This window comes from Sorex fumeus, unplaced genomic scaffold, assembly GCF_029834395.1.
Source record: "Sorex fumeus unplaced genomic scaffold, SorFum_2.1 ptg000006l, whole genome shotgun sequence".
Lineage (NCBI taxonomy): Eukaryota > Metazoa > Chordata > Mammalia > Eulipotyphla > Soricidae > Sorex > Sorex fumeus.
Genome location: NW_026606063.1, coordinates 66,065,906 through 66,086,908, shown reverse-complemented (window position 1 = coordinate 66,086,908; position 21,003 = coordinate 66,065,906). Strand labels below are relative to the sequence as shown.

General features: G+C 43.6%; 1 protein-coding gene across 1 annotated transcript in view; it reads left to right on the top strand.

Annotated features, from left to right (window-relative positions):
• The first annotated feature begins 3,245 nt into the window (after positions 1-3,245).
• The window catches only part of SLC9A2 (solute carrier family 9 member A2), a 95,294-nt gene continuing 77,536 nt past the window's right edge, over positions 3,246-21,003 (top strand). Inside the window, exon 1 of the mRNA XM_056125086.1 lies at positions 3,246-3,761. Coding sequence (XP_055981061.1) covers positions 3,467-3,761 — 295 coding nt within the window. The 5' untranslated portion in view covers positions 3,246-3,466. The remainder of the gene's footprint in view (positions 3,762-21,003) is intronic.

The window sequence follows — 21,003 nt, the reverse complement described above, 5'->3', positions numbered from 1 at the left end:
TCTTATCGAGGAAAACTGTAACTCCAAAAAGTTTTATGATTGAATGCCTGTAGATGAAATGTTACTTTACTTGTACTTAGAGATTCCAAAACTAAAAGTAAACCATTTTAACCTAGAGTTTTTAGACAATGTGTTTTGAGAAAGCAAAACATTTATATTTTTCTGCTGAAATGAATCAAAACTTCTGCCAAATAGGAGAGAAAAAGCATTCAATTCTACATGTGCCAATAAATTATTCATACCAGTGCTTAATCATTTAGATGTTAACTTCAAAGAATAGAGTTCTAGATTTTCGTCTGAGGATAGAATTTTCCTCTTAAAGAATCTAGTTTCTAGAACTTGCAGCTGTATCAATATGAACATTGTCAAGTCAACACCACAATGAAGAAGAATAGTTCCCTTTTCTGCCAGCCTTCAGAGTGCATCTGAAAAAAATAAAACAGGTCTTCTGGGGTTGTCACCTAACAGGTAACATAGAAATGTAATCCTAAACTATGAATCCAGAATGAATGGGATTTTTATATAGGACCGTTTACACCCATCCTACAGCATAGGCAACCATAAGAAAGCTTTTCCACTCCTGGCCAGGTCATATTTATGCATCCAAAATATACTTAGAGGCACTGAGAAGGTCCAACATACATAAGAGTTGAGTGGAAAGCAGAAAGAGTGGTCAGAAAAAGTAAGGATAAAAGTCATATCCAGGAAGTCATCTCGGATGTGCTATGTAGTAATGAGTATTTACTTTAAAGTAATTCTTTAAAGGATTCTTTTCAACTTTGTCATTTTATCAGTGTGGGGAGGGGAGGAGGGTATACTATCATTTTCATGGGATCTTGGGATGAGTTACTAGTTATAGAACCTTTGAATAAATGGCTCAAGTTTATATTATCATGTGCTACTATGAACTCTCTTTTACCTTGGTTTAGGGAAAAGATAAAAGAGGATTTTAAGTTAATTCCTTTAACTTCCATTCATAAGCATAAATAAAAGAAGACTTTCACCCAAAAAACATATATTATACATAAACTTGGATTACAATAGCACAGATTTATACAGTCAAAGCCATGCAATCTCTGCAGTTTCTCTTTGTAGTAGAGCTGAGAAATGAAGATGCATCTTGGTGACAGTCATTTTAAAAAGCCTTATTGTGTCCTCACCATATTATGATTACACTGAATCTGCAGAACTGATTTGCTTGATTTGCTTACTGTAAATAAAACTTTATTGTGCTATGACTTTTGTGGATACCCCTGAACTAGCCTGCACTATTATATTTAAAGTGCACCTGAAAAAACAGACTGCTGTTTATAAACAACAGGCAGATGGAGGGTGGAATGAAAACAGCATTTGTGTGGTCAGGCTTAAACTCCTTGCAGACCTAGATCTGCCTGTAACCTTGAGTACGCCTGCTTATTTTGAAATACTTCTGCATCTAGAATTCTCCACTTATTACTATGAGAGTGCTTGCCTATTTGAGGTTGGGTTCTTTTGTTGTTGTTGTTGTTGTTGTTGTTGTCTGGTTGGTTGGTTTTGGTCATTATTAACGAAAAAGACAAGCAACGTGCTTTGGATGTTTCTTATCATGTAAGGATACACAATTTTTGCTGTTATTGCAGGAGGAGGGTTTACGTGGGCTACTGCAGGTGGCGCTGACGATTGCGCTGGCGCCAGATGAATCCAGGACCTTGCTTGCTTCTTGGACCTCTAAGCCACATTCTCTGGCCTGAGCCACACACTTCTTTTCTGAAAGTTATTAGATGTTGTTTTCTACGGATGTATTTAGAAGAATGTCAAACTTGTACCTCTAATGAAAATTTTTAGTGAAAAGAGAAGGAAAGACAAAATTTTGAGCAACTGAGTAATTTTGCAAAATGAAGCACACTTTTGAAACAGTAACACTTTGGAAATGTTAACCGTATGCTCCGTTTGATCCAGGACTTGTCCCTGCACCACTTTCTCTCAAGGTCCCAAGGCCACTTAGGAGTTTCTTTTCACGTGAAAAGTTCCCCCATGGCTTCCGCTGAGGTTTCAAAGAGTTCTCTCTGTTATAACCTTGGATAAAGTCTTTTAGTGTCCAAGTAGCTCCATGCTTAGACACATCATATATTATTATTAATATCAGGAGAGAAGGATTTGGTTTTCTTAAATGTCAAAGGAAAGCTCTCTTGAGTTCACTTGATGACAACTGCCTGCTTTGCAGTTGGTTTCAGTTCCTGGTGATGAAGTTACAGGATCCAGAGTGTTGGCATGGGAGCTGGGGGCAGCGGTCTGCGCAGGCTGACCCAGCCAGACCGAGCTCTCCGGGTGCAGAAGGGAATCGCGCTTCCTCCCTTCCCTTGCCACAACACCGCGTGGCCTGTAATCAGCGGCTCTGGCTGGAAGCGGCAAACCACTGGTTTTCCATGAAATGATTGTGTTTCTCTTGCTCCGGAACACCGACACCTCCAAGTCTGCAGACAGAGAAAAACGTTTCCATTTCACGTCCAGGCGGGGGAAGGGGGGAAGGCACGCAGGCAGACGGGGGAAGCGACAGTGTTACAACAATGAGCTGGAGAACAAGCGAGAGGTCCCGTGGGAACGTGGAACACCGAGTTCTGCTCGGGGAGGCGAAGCATGCACCGAGGCTCCCTCGGACGCCAAAGATAACTCCTGCGAAGGAAACAAGAAGTGAGAAGAGGCATTCCTAGACTTTTGGTCCCCTGCAGGGACCCCTTGTCCTCTCTGTCACGCCCCGGGCAGTACTGGCAGTTCTCCCAAGCCTCGGGTTCTGCTTCTCCTGGCCTCCAGCCTTCAGAGAGCACCCCACCCGTTGAACACCCCAGAAGGGAAGCCCTCGACCGCCTTCCAAGGATAAAGGTGCCACGGGGAGAAGGGGGTTCACCCCAGCCTTATCCCTGGAAGTTTATCAGACACAGCCTGGGGCTCAGGGACCCTTCCCCATCTAGAGCGCACGCAAGGCAATCCCACCGAAAGGTGGCATCCTCGTAGACGCGCTGTAAGAGAGGGGACTACGTGGGGACCCGCGCCCCCATTCTCACTACCCAAGAACCCCCCAGCAGCCCTCGAACTCTGCAGGTGCGCTCCACGCCAAGGTGGGAGGGCCCGGCCCCGCCCCACCACGCCCACCGCGCCCCAACCGCGGCTCAGACCACGCCCCTCCCGCCCCAGCCCCGCCCTCGAGGACCGGGCCCCGCCCCGGCCTCCCCGCGGGCCGCCCGGGGCAGGGCCTGCGGCGGGCCAGAGCCGCGGACCGGGCATGGGCCGGCGGGCGGCGGTGCAGGGCGGCTGAGGGCGGCGCACCGCGCACGGGGCCCGCAGAGCGGCCGCTCGCAGCCCGGACCCAGCTCGTGGCGGCGGACAGGCGGCGGCGCGGGGCCGAGCCGGTGGCGCTGTCCCGGCGCGATGCGCTGAACGAGCCGAGGGGGTCAGCGCCGGGCTCATCCGCGGCGCGGGGGCCGGTCCCATGGAGCCGACCTGGCGGGCACCCGCGCCGACGCCGCCGCCGCCGCTGCTGCTGCTGCTGCTGCCGCTGCTCCTGCAGGTGGCGGGGCCGGCCGGTTGCCTGGCCGAGACGCTGCTGGACGCGTCTCGCGCCGTGGGCAGCAGCTCCAGCCCTCCCAGTCCCGCCAGTGTGGTAGCCCCGGGGACGACCCCGGCCGAAGAGACCCGCTTGCCGGTGTTCACCCTGGACTACCCGCACGTGCAGATCCCCTTCGAGATCACGCTGTGGATCCTGCTGGCCTCGCTGGCCAAGATAGGTGAGTGCGCGGCCCCGCGCGGGAGCGCTGAGCCGCCGAGCCCGTCAGAGGGGCGTGGGCGGGCGGGCAGCGGCTGTGATAACCCCGGTGGCCCGCAACCCGGCGTTTCGGGAGTGAAGGACCCGAGCGCGGTCGTCAGACTGACCCGCGGACAGGAGTCATGCTTGGGAGTGTCCCCAAGTCCCAGATCCCGCGGACGTCGCAGCTGCAATGTCGCGGCCGCTTGCTCGCTGCTACCGGGCGCCCGGCGGCTGACAGCACCTCTCCTGCTCTGGGACCCGCTTCCCGGGAAAGAGCGAGGTGAAAGAAGTCTGCAGGGGTCGCCGCCTGCAGAGTGCTGAAAAGATCCACGTCCGGGTGCTTCCAGGGGCGCCCGCAGCCCTGGGAGAGGCCAGACCCGCGGAGCAGCCCCGAGGGCCGGCTGGGCAACACCTACCACCTGCGTTGATTTGGCTGCAGGGCACTAGCTCCGCCCTGCCCGTCCTCCCTGGGGCGGCCGCTGTCACTGTTCCAGGGAACAATTTCTTAGGAAACAGACCAGCGAGGTGGGATGCAAAAATAAGAAATAAATTAAAAAATCTATCTCACCTGCTCTTCCAAGCCACTTTTCTCTGTCTTTGGGAAGCCAAGAGCTCGCTCCTATCTTGTCACCTGCGTTCTCAGCCACCTGCTTCTTAGCTTTCCGTAGCGTCACCTCATCTTCTGGTCCCACAGAGACCTTTCATTGTAGTTGACACTTAATCTCCACGAGATTCTGTGGCTGTCTTCTAGAGAAACGTGTTCGCTGGGAAGAATTTATGCGCTACTGTTAAGTGCTTTGTGTTCTGACTTTTCATCTAGAAGGGTGGACAGACAGTGGCTGGCCCTTCTGCATGAGCTAAAGATGACATGCACATGGGTGATGACGCACACAAGAGGGGCTTCCAAGCGTTACAGGTAGGGTGACTTGGAGACCACAAGACCTGGCTTTGAGCGCAGGTCTCAGCAGAGGCTGCTGCCCTGAGACCAGCACAGGCACACAGCAGGTGTGAGGGTGGGGGCTGCCCTGGGGGCCTGCAGCCGCCTCCTGACCTGCATGTTGGTTCCACAATATTCTATTAGCAGTGAACCATGAGGGCAAGTGCTTCTTAATGACGTTGCTGTCCCTGATTGCCTGGCTCTGGCTTGGCTCTGCTAGGGGGGCTGTTTCAGCTCTGCCTGGGAACTGGAAGTAAGGGGGATGCACTTTGTGGCTGTCTTTGCAGAGAGGAACCTTGACACAAGTGGGTCGCCAGCAAAAATAAACCCAGATGCTATCTCTCCATACAATTTTCAGAACTGTCCTCCCCTGTCAGGACTGATCTTAAGCTTCCCATTGGCCACAGGTAGGAGCAGACTCACAGTTTACCCAGATCCTCCAAGTTGGGCATTGAATGCAGGTTGTGTTGGTCATGGTGTCCACTCCCACCTCTGTCCCCTGTCCCTGCTCTGGAGGGCTGCCTGTGCTCTGTTTCCATTGCTGCTCTTTTGTTGTCATTTCAAGTCCATTACCACACTTTCTTCTGTTCTTTACTCCTGATTATTTTAATCAGATTAATTGCACTAATAACAGCCGCTAGTAGGCACTTAAGTTCATTATCTCTAATTTTCACCACCACCAGCCCAGATACTTTTGATTATCCTCTTTGTTAGAGACGGAAATGAGAAATGGGGAAATGAACTTTCTGGCGGCTGCTTGGCTAAAATTCCACCCAGGTCTGTTCGATGTCTCATCTTTCTGTCTATCCTGGAGGCTTCTTCTGTCCTGAGGACTGAGCAAGAGTATAGATCACATTCTGAGAACAGTGCTGGGGAATTCAGGGAAATAGCACAGAGAGCTGGCATGCATGCTTGTATGATTCAGATCTATACCACTACCTGGTCTCCACAGCCTGAGCGCTACCAGGTGTGATATGCATGAGCTCCAGCCCCATGAGGCCTAGGCAGCATTGCTGCGTCTCATCCCTGAACCATGCAGCCTGGTGCCCAAGTATGCCTGGGAGTGGCCTCTGGGCTCCTGAGCATTGCTTGGGATACCCCGACCACTCCGCCCCAACCCACTCAATGTTTTTAAGAGATTTTAAAAAGAAAAAGCACTAAGCAGTGACTGTAATTGGTGCTGGTGATACTGTCTTTGGTAAGAGTGGCTGTGGCAATAGTTTAGTTTACTGCCTCTTGCATACTATTTCTACTCTCAGGGCTACCTCAGAGTTTCTTTGCTTATTTTAAGCCACATCTTCCCAGGTATCCCATTTTCTGGGATACCTGTCTTTAGTACCTGCCCTTTTTCTCTCATTCTCGGGGATGACCACACCCCTCCCATTGTGTGGCACTTTGCTAGAAGGTGGTCATGCCATGTCCATGTCAGAGTTTCAGGGCAGGTGGCTCTCCCTGTGGCTCTTTTGCGATCCAGATTCATCTATGTTTCTCAGTCTCTGCTGATACCTGGATCCATCGGCCTCCTGGGCTTCTGGATTTCCTTTTCCTTTTCCACATCTCGGGTGATGCAGAGTCAAATGCACAAATGCTGTGCCTGTAGCCAGAGGAGAAGGAGAAGTCCACGTGAAGACTGCCCTGGCATTGAGGACATTGTTCTCAGAAATGAGTGTCCTGTAGGAAGCAGCTCTCTCCCTAGGGCTTTTTCCCACCTACAGGAGCTGGTGACACTGGGAAACCTCCCCTTCTCTGCAATGGGACAGAAGGAGTATTTCCTTCTTTCGTGGACATTTGACAGCCCATTGGGCATCTGCCATTCCAGTGTTTTAACTTTTAAACTGAATATAAATATGATTTTAGAGTGAGTGTTTGAATTTGCTCCTTCTTGGGTAGGATGATGCTCAGGGTTTGGAGACCAGGTAGTGACAGCAGATGAAACTTGGGGTCTGGAACATACAAACATTCATGCCAAGTCTCTGCGCTATCTCCCTGGATCCCCAGCGTCTGTGCATTTGCACAGGGAACATGATGTGACAGGAGTGACAGGAGTTCTCATTCATGAAAAATGCCATGGTTTCTATTTGGGGCACTTTATTCTCTGTACCTAGTCTACCTGCATGGATCTGCCTCAGAAATTAAGGAGGCACATTGATAATGATTAAACAGGACAGCCTGTTAAATGAATAAACTAATCCAGTAAACTTTGCACACCTTTGAAAAATTGTAGAAAATTTGACAAGAAGCACCAAACACTTTGTTTTCCCTTTCCATGTATGTGAACCTCATTTTGTTGTCCTCTCATTTCTCACCATGAATATTTCTATTTTGAGTAACTTGATTTCTTAGAAATGAGTGTTCTTCTTAGTACATCCCAACCACAGGGATAGAGCTCTAGAATGAAATTGGGAATTAATTATTTCCTAGTCCTGTAGACTTCTCCACACACCATGTCTTTTCATTTCCTCGATCTTTAAACTTGGGGTTAGGATGCAAAATCTTTTCAACTTCTTTCCATCCTGTTACCTTGGAATTAAATCACTTGTATTATTATTTTAAGAGAAAGACAGAAAGTAAACCTTCATGAAGACATCTCCTCTGGATACCATGCTGGTCTGAATTTGAAATAGGAAACCCCAAGAGTTTCTTTGCTTGAAATCTGCCTGAATTATCAACCCTGATCTCTGAAGAAAAAAAAAAAACCTTTTTCCTTGATCTGTCCTCTGTCATGTTTGGTTACCAAGAAGCACATGTTCACCCACTCCTGGGCAGTGGATGAAGCTCACGATCTTCACCTCCTTTTTGGGACGTGTCTGTTAGAAAATCCTTCTAAAATCACATCTTAGTACTGATGTGTCTGTTCCTCATAAGACCCGGTTTCCTCTGCTTCAGAACCCCCATCCCTTCTATTGAGCTAACCTTGTCTGAAGAATGAGTTCAACAACTTTCTCTCACTTTTGGTAAAGACTCTTTTAAGTGCCTTCTAGAATTTTACACTGCACTCTACCACAGGCATGTGTTTGTATGTTTTTTAAACAAGAGCAGGTATTTTTTTCTTCAAGAATATAATTCTTCATACCAAATTAACAATGACAGTATTATTTATCATTAATAAGATATTTTGTTTTGTTTTTCTTTTTCTTTTTTTTTTTGCTTTTTGGGTTACACCTGGCGATGCACAGGGATTACTCCTGGCTCTGCACTCAGGAGTTACTCCTGGCAGTGCTCAGGGAACCATATGAGATGCTGGGAATCGAAACCGGGTCGGCCGCATGCAAGGCAAATGCCCTACCCACTGTGCTATCTCTCCAATCCCTGTTTTGTTTTTCTCAAGAGTTCTTTCACAAATATTGAAACCCTAAGAAGTGTACAAAGAACTCATTGCATAAACTTTTTTTCTTGTACCAAATTAACAATGACAGTACTATTTATCATTAATAAGATATATGTTTTTTGTTTTGCCAGAGAATTCTTTCACATATATTGAAACCCTAAGACAGGTATAAAGAATCCTTTGCATAAACTTTTTCCTTGTAGGGTTGTAGAAACTCATCTCTAAAACCTAGTGAATTTTATGCTTTGTATATCAGGGGTTTTTTTAATAGTAGATTTTTACCAAACATTCAGTTGTTTTATAATTGTTTCAGTTTATCTAGGTCTTCATGGATCTATTTAAATAATTTAAATTTTTCTGAAAATGGGATAGAAATTTACTTGAACTTTTTATTTATAAGGAGGGAATTATTTTTCTAATTTTTATTTTTTTCTATATTTATATTTTGTTTACTCCTTCCTAATATTAGTAGTTTGACTTTCTACACCTGCATCAAAATTCTCAGAAGCTTATGCATTTTTAAATAACCTAATTTTGTGAGGTACAGTAATTTCTAATTTATCATATTTTGTTCTTTTAAATTTTCTTACCTAACTTTAATGGGGCATATTTTGATTTTATAAAAATTCTCAAATTGAAGTTTAGCTCTTTGGTTATTAAATTTATTTATTTTATAGTTTCTAATATATTAAGTCCTACCTAACAAGGGTAAATTAATTCCTAGAAACTCATTGGGCTGGAAAGCTTGTACAGGGTACGTGCCTTGCCTATAACTGACCTAGGTTCAATCCCTGAGCCATCAGACATGGTTCTCTGAGCACAGCCAAGAACAGTCCCTAAGCATAGAGCCAGGAGCAAGCCTGAACTTACACCCCCAAAGCGAAAGCAAAATCATTTATAGCTGAAAACATAGCAAATATTTCTTTCAATTGTTTCAATTTTGAATTGAAAACTTGCAAAATTGCATAATAATAATCAAACAATTTTATAATCATAACTTGCAAAATTGTCTTGCCTTTGTGCTAAAATGACATTAATTTTATTAAAACAAACAAGATCATTTCAATTGCTTCAGTATTTTAATTTTTTATTATAAGTCACTTCTCTTCATAAGTTCTCCAAACTGTAGGTAAAGACTGTTCTCATTAAAGTAAAAGCAATAGGGGGCTGGAGCGATAGCACAGCAGGTAGGGCCTTTGCCTTGCATGTGGCCGACCTGGGTTCGAGTCCCAGCATCCAATAACGAGTGTGACCCAAAAGAAAAAAAAAAGCAGCTTTAGCCCCTCTACTATCTTTCTGGCCTTAACATCATAATTTCTGTAAACTGCCAAATCTTACCTGTTCTGAGAAGAGAGCACAGTCAATTTATGATAAACCTAAAAGGAAGATTGCTTGGTAAAACTGATCCACAATGCTCTGTCACTGGCTTAGAGTCAATAAAATCCATTATGACTCTCATGAAATCCAAGGAATTTTGTGGAGGCTGAAATAAAATTATTAAATAAAACTCTTCTTAAAAATGAAGTTTCTCAGTATCTTAATATTCACTTGTGATTTTTTAAAATTTTAGCCCAATAATTTCTTTGAATTTTAGAATATAATAACAAATGGATATTTATGGTTATTTTAAACTTTATTGATATTTTATTACATTTAAGTCAAGTAGACCTGATATTGATTTTATGATTTAACATGTGGCACTCTAAAATGACAATTTCTATACTTGCTTTTAAAAATATTATCTATTTGATTGGGCACAGACTTTTATGCTGGCCTATGTGCAAATATGTATACAGATTAGATCACATTTTAATAATGATGTTTTGCCAATTTTAGGAGGCTAATTTATCAATTGATGGGGTATATTAAAAAGAACCTCAATAACTGTGTTATCAATTACTGTTTGTTATTTTACCAATTGTTACTTCTTATATTTTTGTATTATGCTATTGATATTCATATAATACCTCCTGAGTTAATTTCTTCTTTAATTATCTTGTTTTAGCAGCTCAATTTAAATTAATTTCTTGTGATTCAAAGACTTTTTTCATGTATTCCTATTACTGCCCAAATTAAAAATGAATTTTACACATGTAATTTTTCTGTATTTATGTTTTGTATGTGATCTTTATTTCCCAGGCATTCTTTTCTATAGTATTACACTCAAGTCATTTGCATTTGAGATACAAGTGCAATATATCTCAGCACCCACCACATATAGGCCCAGAAAGATAGCATAGAGGTTAAGGTGCTTGCTGCTGACCCTGTTGTGGTTCCCCAGATAAAGCTGGTAGATGGGGGTAGTCCAGATAAAACTAGACCATATAAATAAATCCCATATAGCTAAATTTTCAGGTATCTATAAAAAGAAGTGTAATTGCACTTTTTGGTGAGTAATGATGTAGTTTAGAATTCATTTGTTCTCCTTTATCCTTTTCCTAAGTAACACTTAAAAAAAGCTAACAGTCTGGATCGAGAGGGGATAATACAGGGGCTAAGACACTTTCTTGCTTTGTGTGAGACATAATCTGGGTCCCATTCCTAGTACTGATGGTCCACTAAGCCCTACCATGAGTGATTCCTGAGCCTAGAACCAGGAGTAAAACCTGAGCACTGCAAGGTGTGGTTTTCAGAATTCAGTTTGTCTTTATAATTTAATCCTGGTTTGTATGTAATTAGTATTTTAAAAAAAAAAACTTAAACAATATTTAAGTAGATTTGTGGTCATGCTTATTTTCCAAATCTGCTTTTCCACTGTTACTTCTTTTGTTTCCCTTTTGTACCAAATTCTTTTCTTTTGACTTAGCTATCTTCTTTTTAATAAGTATCTTTAAAAATGGGCTGAAGCAATAGCACAGCGGGTAGGGCATTTGCCTTGCATGAGGCCAACCCAGGTTTGATTCCTCCACCCCTCGCAGAGAGCCTGGAAAGCTACTGAGAGTATCCCGCCCACAGGGCAGAGCCTGGCAAGCTCCCCGTGGCGTATTAGATATGCCAAAAAACAGTAACAAGTCTCAAAATTTGTTGTGAGACATTACTGGTGCCCGCTCAAGCAAATCAATGAACAATGGGAGGACAGTACTACAGTACTATCTTAAAAAATAAAAAATAAACTAAAAAATAAATTTACTTGACTTTGGCCTAAAATGTCTTTATTTTGTTTATTCTCCTGAATGATAAGAGAAATTAAGGCTTAGTGTTGTTATCACTTAGTAGTTGGTAGGTATTAATTCCTTTTAGCTTCTTGTTACGGAAGAGAATTAGATTATTCCTCTGATTGCTACTTGAAATTAGTCTGAATTTTCTTTCATATTTAAGATTTCTGACATTCTGCAGGTTTTCCTTGGTGTGATTCAACACAGATTTACTTTGTTTTTCTTGCTTGGAACTTCTTGTGCTTCTATGTTTATTACTTTCTGGTTTATATTTTTTCTGTTAATTTGTTTTATTTGTTTTGGGGAGATCCTAAGCAGTGCCTAGGAGACCCGGAGGTTCCCTCCTGGCTGTTCAGTGCTCAGCCCGAGAATGTGATACTGCTGGGCTCCCCAAGGGCAACACCTGGTGAGGTTGGGGGAGGGTGTACCATGAGGTATCTGGGGTTGAACCCGGTTGGGCTATCTCACAGGTCCCTCATTTCCATTTTCTTGGACGTTTCATCATGTCTACTGAAGTTTTAGCAGGGGATTACACTCTGTTGCTATGTTGTGAAAGATGCTTAGGATTTGGTGCTTTGAATATTCATCCTGAGCACACCAGAATTTCAGTGGTTTGTGTTCAGAATTCCTTTTGGAGCTGAATATGCTATGTGATTCAGCTGCTGTGCATACAGACCTGCCCTCTGTGGGGAGTGGACCTGAAAATTTATGTTTTGCAGGTGAATATTCCCTTTGCCCAAGGCCATAAAGACTTGACTTGCTTCCCTCTATTTTTAATTTAGCTCTTGGCTTCACTCACTGTTGACTTATTTAGGACAAAGTAACTCTGAGACTCAGAACTCTATGCGTGAAGCCTTCCCTTGGTGGTGTGAAGTCAGATTTTAAATTGATCGGGTGATAAATGCCAGGTTCTAGTACAAAGGAAACAGGTGTCTGTGTCTGAAATTTCTCTGTGCCTGAAAGAGTTCTATTGAACTCTTTCAATATCATATCTTATTGAACGTCTCTAACTCACTTTCTCTCATTTTGTACTTGGTTAGATATTAAGATTATATGTTTACTGTAAGGAGAAACTAAGTATGTTTCTCTATTGTTGGATGGCTTAGTGACATCTTAAATGGCACTTTCAAAATGAAGGCTAGGGGACAGGGCAATATAGCAGACAGGGCACTTGCCTTGCACATGGCCGACCCAGGTCCAATCCCCAGCATCCCATATGGTCCCTTTAGTTCACCAAGAGTGATCCCTGAGCCAGAGTTAGGAGTAAGCTCTGAGCGCAACCATGTGTGACCACCAAACTGAAAACAAAGCAAAAATAAATTAAAATGATTTATTTATTTTACTTATAATATCACTATCACTATTATTCCATTGTTCATTGATTTGCTGGAGCGGGCACCACCAATAACATCTTCATTCGTCCTTGTCACGTGCTAGTGTAGCCCGATGGCATATTGGGGACTCTTTCAGGGTCAGGGGAATGAGGAACTTCATTGTAACTGTTTTTGGCATATCGAGTACGCCACAGGTAGCTTGCCAGGCTCTGCCATGCGGGTGGGATACTCTTGGTAGTTTGCCGAGCACGCCAAGAGGGATGGAGACTTTTGCGGCAGCCTCTAATCACCTTTACAGGTGTTCCCAGTTAGGCATATATGTAGGCAGGATACTTTCAGTAGCCTGACGGGTTCTCTGAGGGTGAGAACTAGAGAAAAAGAGGTGCTTCAGGTAGCTTGGTTTTATAGTCTCTGGATCCTGGCCATTGATGGGGTTACACGGCTAGCTACTAGAAGATGGGAGATCTGGGTGGAGGAGGCCCATTCCCGAACCAAGCAGGCTTGGAGATCTCAGCCCCGGGTCCTGCACACCTGGGTTCCTCTGCCCTTTCCTTCATGTGTGAGGCTCGTCTGAGCATGTGGAGAGAGGTCTCAGCATGGCTGTAGCTGGGTCCTAGCCCGGAGGTCTTCAGCTGCCGGGGCTCTGCTCAGGGCAGAGAGGGAAACTCAACCTGCCCTCCTCCAAGGGGACCCAGTGAGGACAGCCAGGCTCGGGGGCAGGAGAAAATAAAAAATAAATATATTTTTATTTATTTATAAATAAATGAATAATTTATTTAGTAAATTTTATTTATTATAATAAATAAATAAAAATAAAGGCTTTATGTCTAATGTGAATATGTATGAATATAGAGTATACCCACAGTAGCCTCTTCCATGGTCATGGTCCTCCCATTGTTCATTGATTTGCTCAAGTGGGCCCAGTAAGGTCTCCATCGTGAGACTTGTTGTTACTGTGTTTGGCATATCATCACGGGGAGCTTGCTAGGCTTTGCCATGTGGGTGAGATACTCTCAGTAGCTTTCTGGGCTCTCCGAGAGGGGCAGAGGAATCGAAATCGGGTCGGCCATGTTGGCTGCGTGCAAGGCAAATGCCCTACCTGCTGTGCTATCTCTCCATTCCAGCCCCTTCCACATAAGACAAGAATGATGTTCTATCTGTAAGGGTGTGGAGATGTGGATCTTATGTGTTTTATCTTCTACATGTTCATGCTTGTACAAAAGAGGGATATCTCAGAAGAACAAGAAACATTTGAAAAAGATTTAGATTAAGGGTAGGAAAACCCTGTTAAAATTCTAGTTCTGCTCTTAATGTGTTCTTACGACTCTGACAGGTCTTCACCGACTTTGTTTTCCTATTAAACCAGCAGAAGTCGGGATTGATATCAGCCCCATCTGCTTGATGTTTCCTTGGGGTTAATATGAGAAACTCTGTTAGCGAAGGTAATAATTTATAGCAAAGCTTTTACTTTTCTAGCAAAAGAAACATGGCAAGAAAAGCATGTGCTTATTAGATTTAAGTGATGTGTAGACAGAGGGTGAATTGTATTCTCTGTGATACATACACAATTATAGGTTACTTACTTGCAATTACATCTTTTAAATGTAATGAATCATAATTGATGTACTTCCTGTGATAATCCTGGACATTGTTCTTCACTGTCCAGAGCCTTCCCAATCTTGATTTTTAAAGTCCATTCCTGATTTGAAAGTGTGCGTATTTCTCTTCCTTGTCAAGAATTTTAGAAGAGGGCTTGGGAATTCCTCTGAATATTCCTCATGTACCTGTTATGGAATAATATCTTTTAGGTGAATTTCACATTATTTCTTAGTTTGGACACAGAGTGACTCACAGGTGAGAGAAAAATCCCATTCACCATTACATTCAGATTCCACCTGTCTAGCCCACATGCAAAAAGCTCTCTGAAGTTTAAAGTTTGTATTATCCATAGAATTTTTCTCATGGATGCCCAGGTCAGTGAAACAACTCCATTGCCATCTCCATGAGTCTTCCAGCAGCAATTCTACTCTTCCCCATTCTCAGGGGTTCCCAGGATGTGAAACCCGAGCAGTGTAATGTAGCCAAGCAGTCTTTTATTACAGTATCAGAGGGTGAGGAAAGAGACTGGATAATCTCTGTCATAGGTCTTTAATAAAGCAGTGAGAGCTAACAAGGATGCTGCATTATTCTTCAGCAGATACTTGGGCCAAATGCTTATTACCCATTGTCTTATTTAATCCTCAGAACCTCTCTGGGAGGTAACCTGAGTGGTCTCTCTGAGTTGTTCAGATCTATGTGAAAGCAGGTGTAGAGAGTTTGTGTAACTTCTCCCAGTTCTCACGGCTCCTATGATGCAGTTGACACCAGCAGCTAGTGTGTTCCATGCTGAACTGTGCCTTGCCTTGCTGCCCCAAACCTCTGCATGGAGAATAAATAAATTGTGTCATATCTTTCTGTGGCCTGTGGGCCTGGAGGTATTTCATCTCTGCCACTCTTGACCCAGAGTCAGAGGGCTCTGCTTGGTCATGCCATCACATTTTTTGCTATCTGACTTTCACTGCAGAATAAGACAGTTTTGAGACTGACACTCTACGAATTCTACAGGATCATTGTGTGAGCAACTGAAATAACACGTGAGAACAAATTGTAACACTAGAGTGAAGGCTCCTATGACCTCACAACCCATGAAAGGGGTAGGACAGAAAGAAAGAGTTTAGGAGAAGGCAAGGTGACATGATTCACAAGTAGGAATGGAGCAAGATGCTGTGTTTTGAGTTTCTCAATCCTCCTTTGTCTCCCATGGTCTATAATTTAGTGCATGTTGAATTTTAGATGCAACATGTTACAGATTCAACCTACATAATTTGGACTACTATATAGATTTTATAGTACAGTTCAAACGGCCAATTTACAGGAGAATAAAGTTTCAATCTGATTTCTTGTGTCCATGAACAATACTGACTGCATAACACATGTACCCACAAATAGCTTTGGTTAGGGCAAACACTCCATGAGGAAGGGGACTTTTGGGGCTCACTGTCTGTCTGGCATATGGCAGGTAATTAAAAAGTAATAACTGTGTAACCGAATAAGTAAATAATATTTAGAGATACTTTTTGTTTCACCTCAATTTAATCATGTGGATATTAGGATGACCACACATCCTGATTTGTCCATGTTATCCAAGCTTCATATTTGTGATCCTAGAAGGCATATTTATAGCACATCCTTCCACTTTTAAATATTCGACCTTGGGTAATATTTTACTGGTCACTCCACTTTATAATGCATGTGCTGTTCTTGCACATACCTTGGTAACAGTATGTAATGGTGAATGGGATTTTTCTCTCACCTGTGAGTCACTCTGTGCCCAAACTAAGAAATAATGTGAAATTTACCTATAAGATAACATTCCATCACAGGTACATGAGGAATATTCAGAGGAATTCCCAAGTCCTCTTCTACATTATTGTGTGTACAGCATTAATTCACTTAGAAAACCTTCTCTTTTGGACATCTGGGAGAATTGGTCAGCCCTTGCATGTGAACAGATGTATTGCTTCCTCCTCCAAAGCATTAGTGCATAGTACCCTCAACATCTACTTTGCCCAATTACTCTCTCTAACTGATATGTGCTTAAGGTGCAATGTCTCATTTCAAGATCATAACCTCTTTTTGGCTTTGAAGGGTTTTCAGGAAGAGGAAAGCAGTGCCCTGCTTCATGTTGGATCCTGCCCCGAATCTTGAAGTATGGAGAGTTGGGTCTCCTGGCTGGAGGGAGAGGGAGCCTGTTCGAAGGGAGGGACCTCTATCAGGAGTAACCTCCCTGCTTGATACTGTTCCTTGCCTTCTCAGCTGCTGACTTTTCATACTTATCGGGATCCCTGGATATGTCACTCCACAAACTCTTAATATGTTCCAGCTCTTTGAACTTCTTATAAAAACTTTCCTCTACAGGACTTGGGGTAGGTAAGAGATACAGCCAAGTGCTTTCCAAAGTAATGAAGTGGTTGATAAAACAGACAAGACAGTTGCTTTCTCACAGCTACCCCAAGGATAATAGTTGGCCTTCCTCCCTCAACTCCCTTCCATCTGATTCAAGAGATTTTTGGAGGAGGGTGTGAGAGCAATATGCATTGTTCTATCACTTGGTCTCTGGGGAAAGCCATGCCCTTGTCCAGAAGGATTTTTGAGATCCTGCCTCCAGTGAGAGCAGTTCAGGCTTTTCTGGAAATTAGCAAATTCATGTGCCTGGGTCAGATAGGACTGGCCCAGTTCTCTGCGTCCTGCTGCACAGGCTGACTTTCCTGGAGCCTTTATCACAGTCTTGCCTGTGATCTTTTATTTATTCACCGCCTTTGTACTTTCTGTTCTCTCCTGCCAGAGAGGCTGTGGGGCTAGGGCCAGGCTCTTCAGTTTGGTGTTTCTTGTGTCTCTGTGTTGCTTATAATACATGCAGGAAACTCATATCTGTGTTCTCAGTAAGACTGTGGTGTGTTTTCAGTTGTCTTCCATCTATATAATCTGTTTTGAATCTCACAAGATGCTTTGTCTTGCTTTGTTTTGCTCCTGACATTCACTCATCCGTGGCTCACATTCTCTGTTCTGCTCTTGAATACTAATGAATGGTTTTGCTAAAGGGAGTTTGTTGATAAGATGGCTAATTTATGTACTTAATGACTTTACTCCCTCTGGAATGATATTTTCTTCTTTGTTTTTTTTTTTTCCTTTTTATTTGGTCAGGATGTTTCAATTGTGTGTTTTGAAGCCACTGAAAGCTGCGGAGTTGTTACTGTTTCTGAAGTGTCTGAACAAACATGTATAATTGATAGGGGTTTTTACATGAAATACATTAGTCAGTTGGATTATTATTTTTGTTAAACATCATAATTATGATAGTGGTGTAAGTATATGAATCTGTAACATGCTATATATCCTGACCCTCATTGAAACTCCTTTGGTCTTTGCATCTATAGGCAAACTGGTGGACACGCGGATGTATGGAGACTTTCTGTGTTTGTAATCAGAAATGGGGTTGGGGCAGGGGCAGTGTGGAGCATGCTATTGTGATTCTGAGAATTTAGAGAATAGTGCAGTTGCCAAATAGGATCATTTCATAGTCAGCCCAAGGCCTCACTCACATTCACTATGTACCAGTAGTGCCCTGTCATGTAGTTAGGATCAGCAGCCACTTCATAACAATATTCAATTATACTTCAATTACTGGCAACTCAGAGTCTCTCATTCCACTTGGGTCTTTTCATTTTAAGAAAGTAAAAAGTTTTTTTAAACAGTGGTCCTTCGCCCTTGAAGGTTACAGACCAAGCAGAAATGGAAAATCTGAGCAGTGTTAGTGGGGGCTGGGGTTGCTCCTTTGATGACCTTGTGCTGCTTAATGAGAGGAAGAAGGGAAACAATAAAACCCAGGTTGGCATAAATCATTTACTCACACATTGGCTGGAAGAATGACACATCTTAGGGTTTAATATCCAGCCTGGAGCAATCAAATAAAAATGTTTCCCACTGCCGGCTGACTTGGAAAGTTTTGAATCTAGGTTACAGGATGCCAAGTCCTTATCACCACTCCCTCCCACAGCCCAACTCCCAGCAAAGGAGGGGGGAGAAATAGTCACTAGAACCTAATTGTTCCCTGGATTCTGGGATTGCTCCTGATTATTGCCTGTATGCTCAGATGGTCTCCTCAGAGGCCCTCTTCACATCTTATCCCTTTCAGGGCTCTTTAGCCAATGGAGATACACATGGATACACAAAGATTCAAGAATTATAAAACTTGGCCAAGCTTAGGATGTTGAGAATTTATTAGGACTATGAAATCAGCTTTCTCACTGTAAAATCTAACCCTGTTATCCTATGCAACACAAAGCAATTTTTTTTTTTTTTTGCTTTTTGGGTCACACCCAGCAATGCTCAGGGGTTACACCTGGCTTTGCACTCAGGAATTACTCCTGGCGGTGCTTGGGGGACCATATGGGATGCCGGGGATTGAACCCGGGTCGGCTGCATGCAAGGCAAACGCCCTAACTGCTATGCTATCGCTCCGGCCCCTCAAAGCAATTTTTGAGGTCACTATATACCAGAAGATTACTGGGAGTACTAGTCAAACTTTTTAAAAAAATTTTATTGAATTACTGTGAGATAGTTACAAGCTTTCATTTTTGGGTTATAATCACACAATGATCAAACACCCATCCCTCCACCAGTGCACATTCCCCAACATCAATATCCCTGGTATACCTTCCCTTTCCCACCCTCTCGCCTCCCTCCATGGCAGACAATATTTCTCATACTCTCTCTTTACTTTTGGTCATTATGGTTTGCATTGAGAAGTTATCATGTTTGGTCCTTTATCTACTTTCAGTACACATCTCCCCTCCCGACCGGTTCCTCATGCCATCATTTTCTTAGCGATTCCTTCTCTGTTCCAGATGCCTTCTCCCCCTGGCTCATGAGGCAGGCTTCCAGCTATGGGGCAATCTACCTGTCCTGTGTATCTACTAACCTTAGGTGTCAGCCTCATGTTATGTTGTTTTATACTCCACAGATGAGTGCAGTCCTTCTATGTCTGTCCCTCTCTTTCTGACTCATTTCACTTAGCATGATACTCTCCATATCTATCCATTTTTTAAGTCTCATTCTACCCACATTCACTCCCAGCGTTTTAGCTACATGAGTCTTGTTACTACCTGACAGCGATAGAAACTCCCTTGGAAACTGTGCACTCTTTTTCTAGATGTGGGAAGATACATATGCAGGACAAAACATATTTAAAAATACTTATCTATTGCCTTTTATTGTTTCCTGAGGCAGGGTTGCTGCCTTAGTGGACAATGAGGGGTGAAATGAAGCCTGTTAGAATTTCCAGGAGGTCTGGATGGTGCCATTATGTGTGACCCCGATTGCTCTATGTTCCCCAAGCTTTTGCAGAATTGTACTTTAACTGAATTTTGCATTCATACAAACTTCACTTTGTTCTGATGCTTTGATCAAACCTGAACCTGTTAATGCCCAAACTAATCATCTTTGGAATATATTCTCCTGGTCTGTTCCAGCTGGAGTTTCAGAAAGGGATGTTTTCTAATCCAAGGCCAAGATTTGTCAGTGTCTTATATATTAATCTTTTTTAAAAAAATGAAGAGGAAACTCCCAACTAGTGCTCAAGGTGCTAGGGGACATTCTCAGTGATACTTGGCCAGTCTGACTAGGGGGTCAGTGCTGGGGCCTGAGAAAGTAGAGCTTTTCAGACCCTGATGTGCTGTGACTATCTCCTAGGGGGTGCTGGTGGGCAGAGGATTTACCTTACCAGACTGGAGGGAGGCACCACGTATTGTTGGGGTCTGAACTTGGTTTTGATGCTTGCGAATGTGTGCCTCTGACCACTGAGCAATCCCATGTTCCCTTTTGTAAAGGTAAAGGTAAAGGTAAAGGCCCTCCCGTTGATCGTCGATTTGCTCGAGCGGGCCCAGTAACGTCTCCATTGGAGACTTTGTTGTTACTGTGTCTGGCATATCAAATACTCTCGGTAGCTTGCCCGGCTCTCCGAGAGGGGCGGAGGAATCGAACTCGGGTCGGCCATGTTGGCCGCTTGTAAGGCAAACATCTGTCACCCCATTGATCGCCAGGGTTGATTCGGCTGATCTGGCTGGCTAGGCGGGTGTCCCCTTCCTCCCTCACCGCTCCATGTGCGTCCCTCCCGAAGCTGCGCGCTCGGTCGAAGAGGATGGCCTTCCCCGATAGAGACGGACCGGTCTTCGGTCGAGGGTATACGAGTAGCTGCGCTCCCCTGCTAGAACCTCCAAACAAGCCCTTTTGTATGAATAATTTTAAAGATTCACAGAAAAAATAACAGAAGCAGCCAGCCAGCCAGGTTTGCAATGGTCACTTCTTTGAGAGGAGTTTTCTAGAACTCCTGGAAGACTGAAGAAATACTTGACAGCCCAAGATGGGGAACTGTCTCAGTGGAATGCGTCATTTTCCTGTGGCTTTGGCCTCTTCATGTTCTGATTCAAGCTCTGTAGCAGTTGTACCGTATTGCCCCTCAACTCACGTGGGCAGATCCTGAGGGAATGAAAGACTTGTTTGCTAACCTTTGGGTCCCAGTGTGGAAGGAGTCTTGCAGAAACCTCCCTGTCTCCCTGTTTCTTCCCACAGTGCTCTTTCTTCCCACAGTGCTCTTTCTCTTCCCCAGGCACCAAAAATTTTTCTGTCTTGGTTACTTTGCCAAACTGACTTTTGTGCACAGTCAGAGAGACAGTGCCGTTGTTTCTGCATACATCCAGTTCCTGACTGTGGCAGTTGTAGGATCCACTTTGGGTCCCAGTATATCTATCATTTCTTTTTTTTTTTTTTTTTTTTTTTTTGGTTTGTTTGTTTGAGGCCTCACCTAGTGGTTGTCAGGGCTTACTCCTGGCTCTGCTTTCAGGAATCACACCTGGAGATGTGAAGGGGAC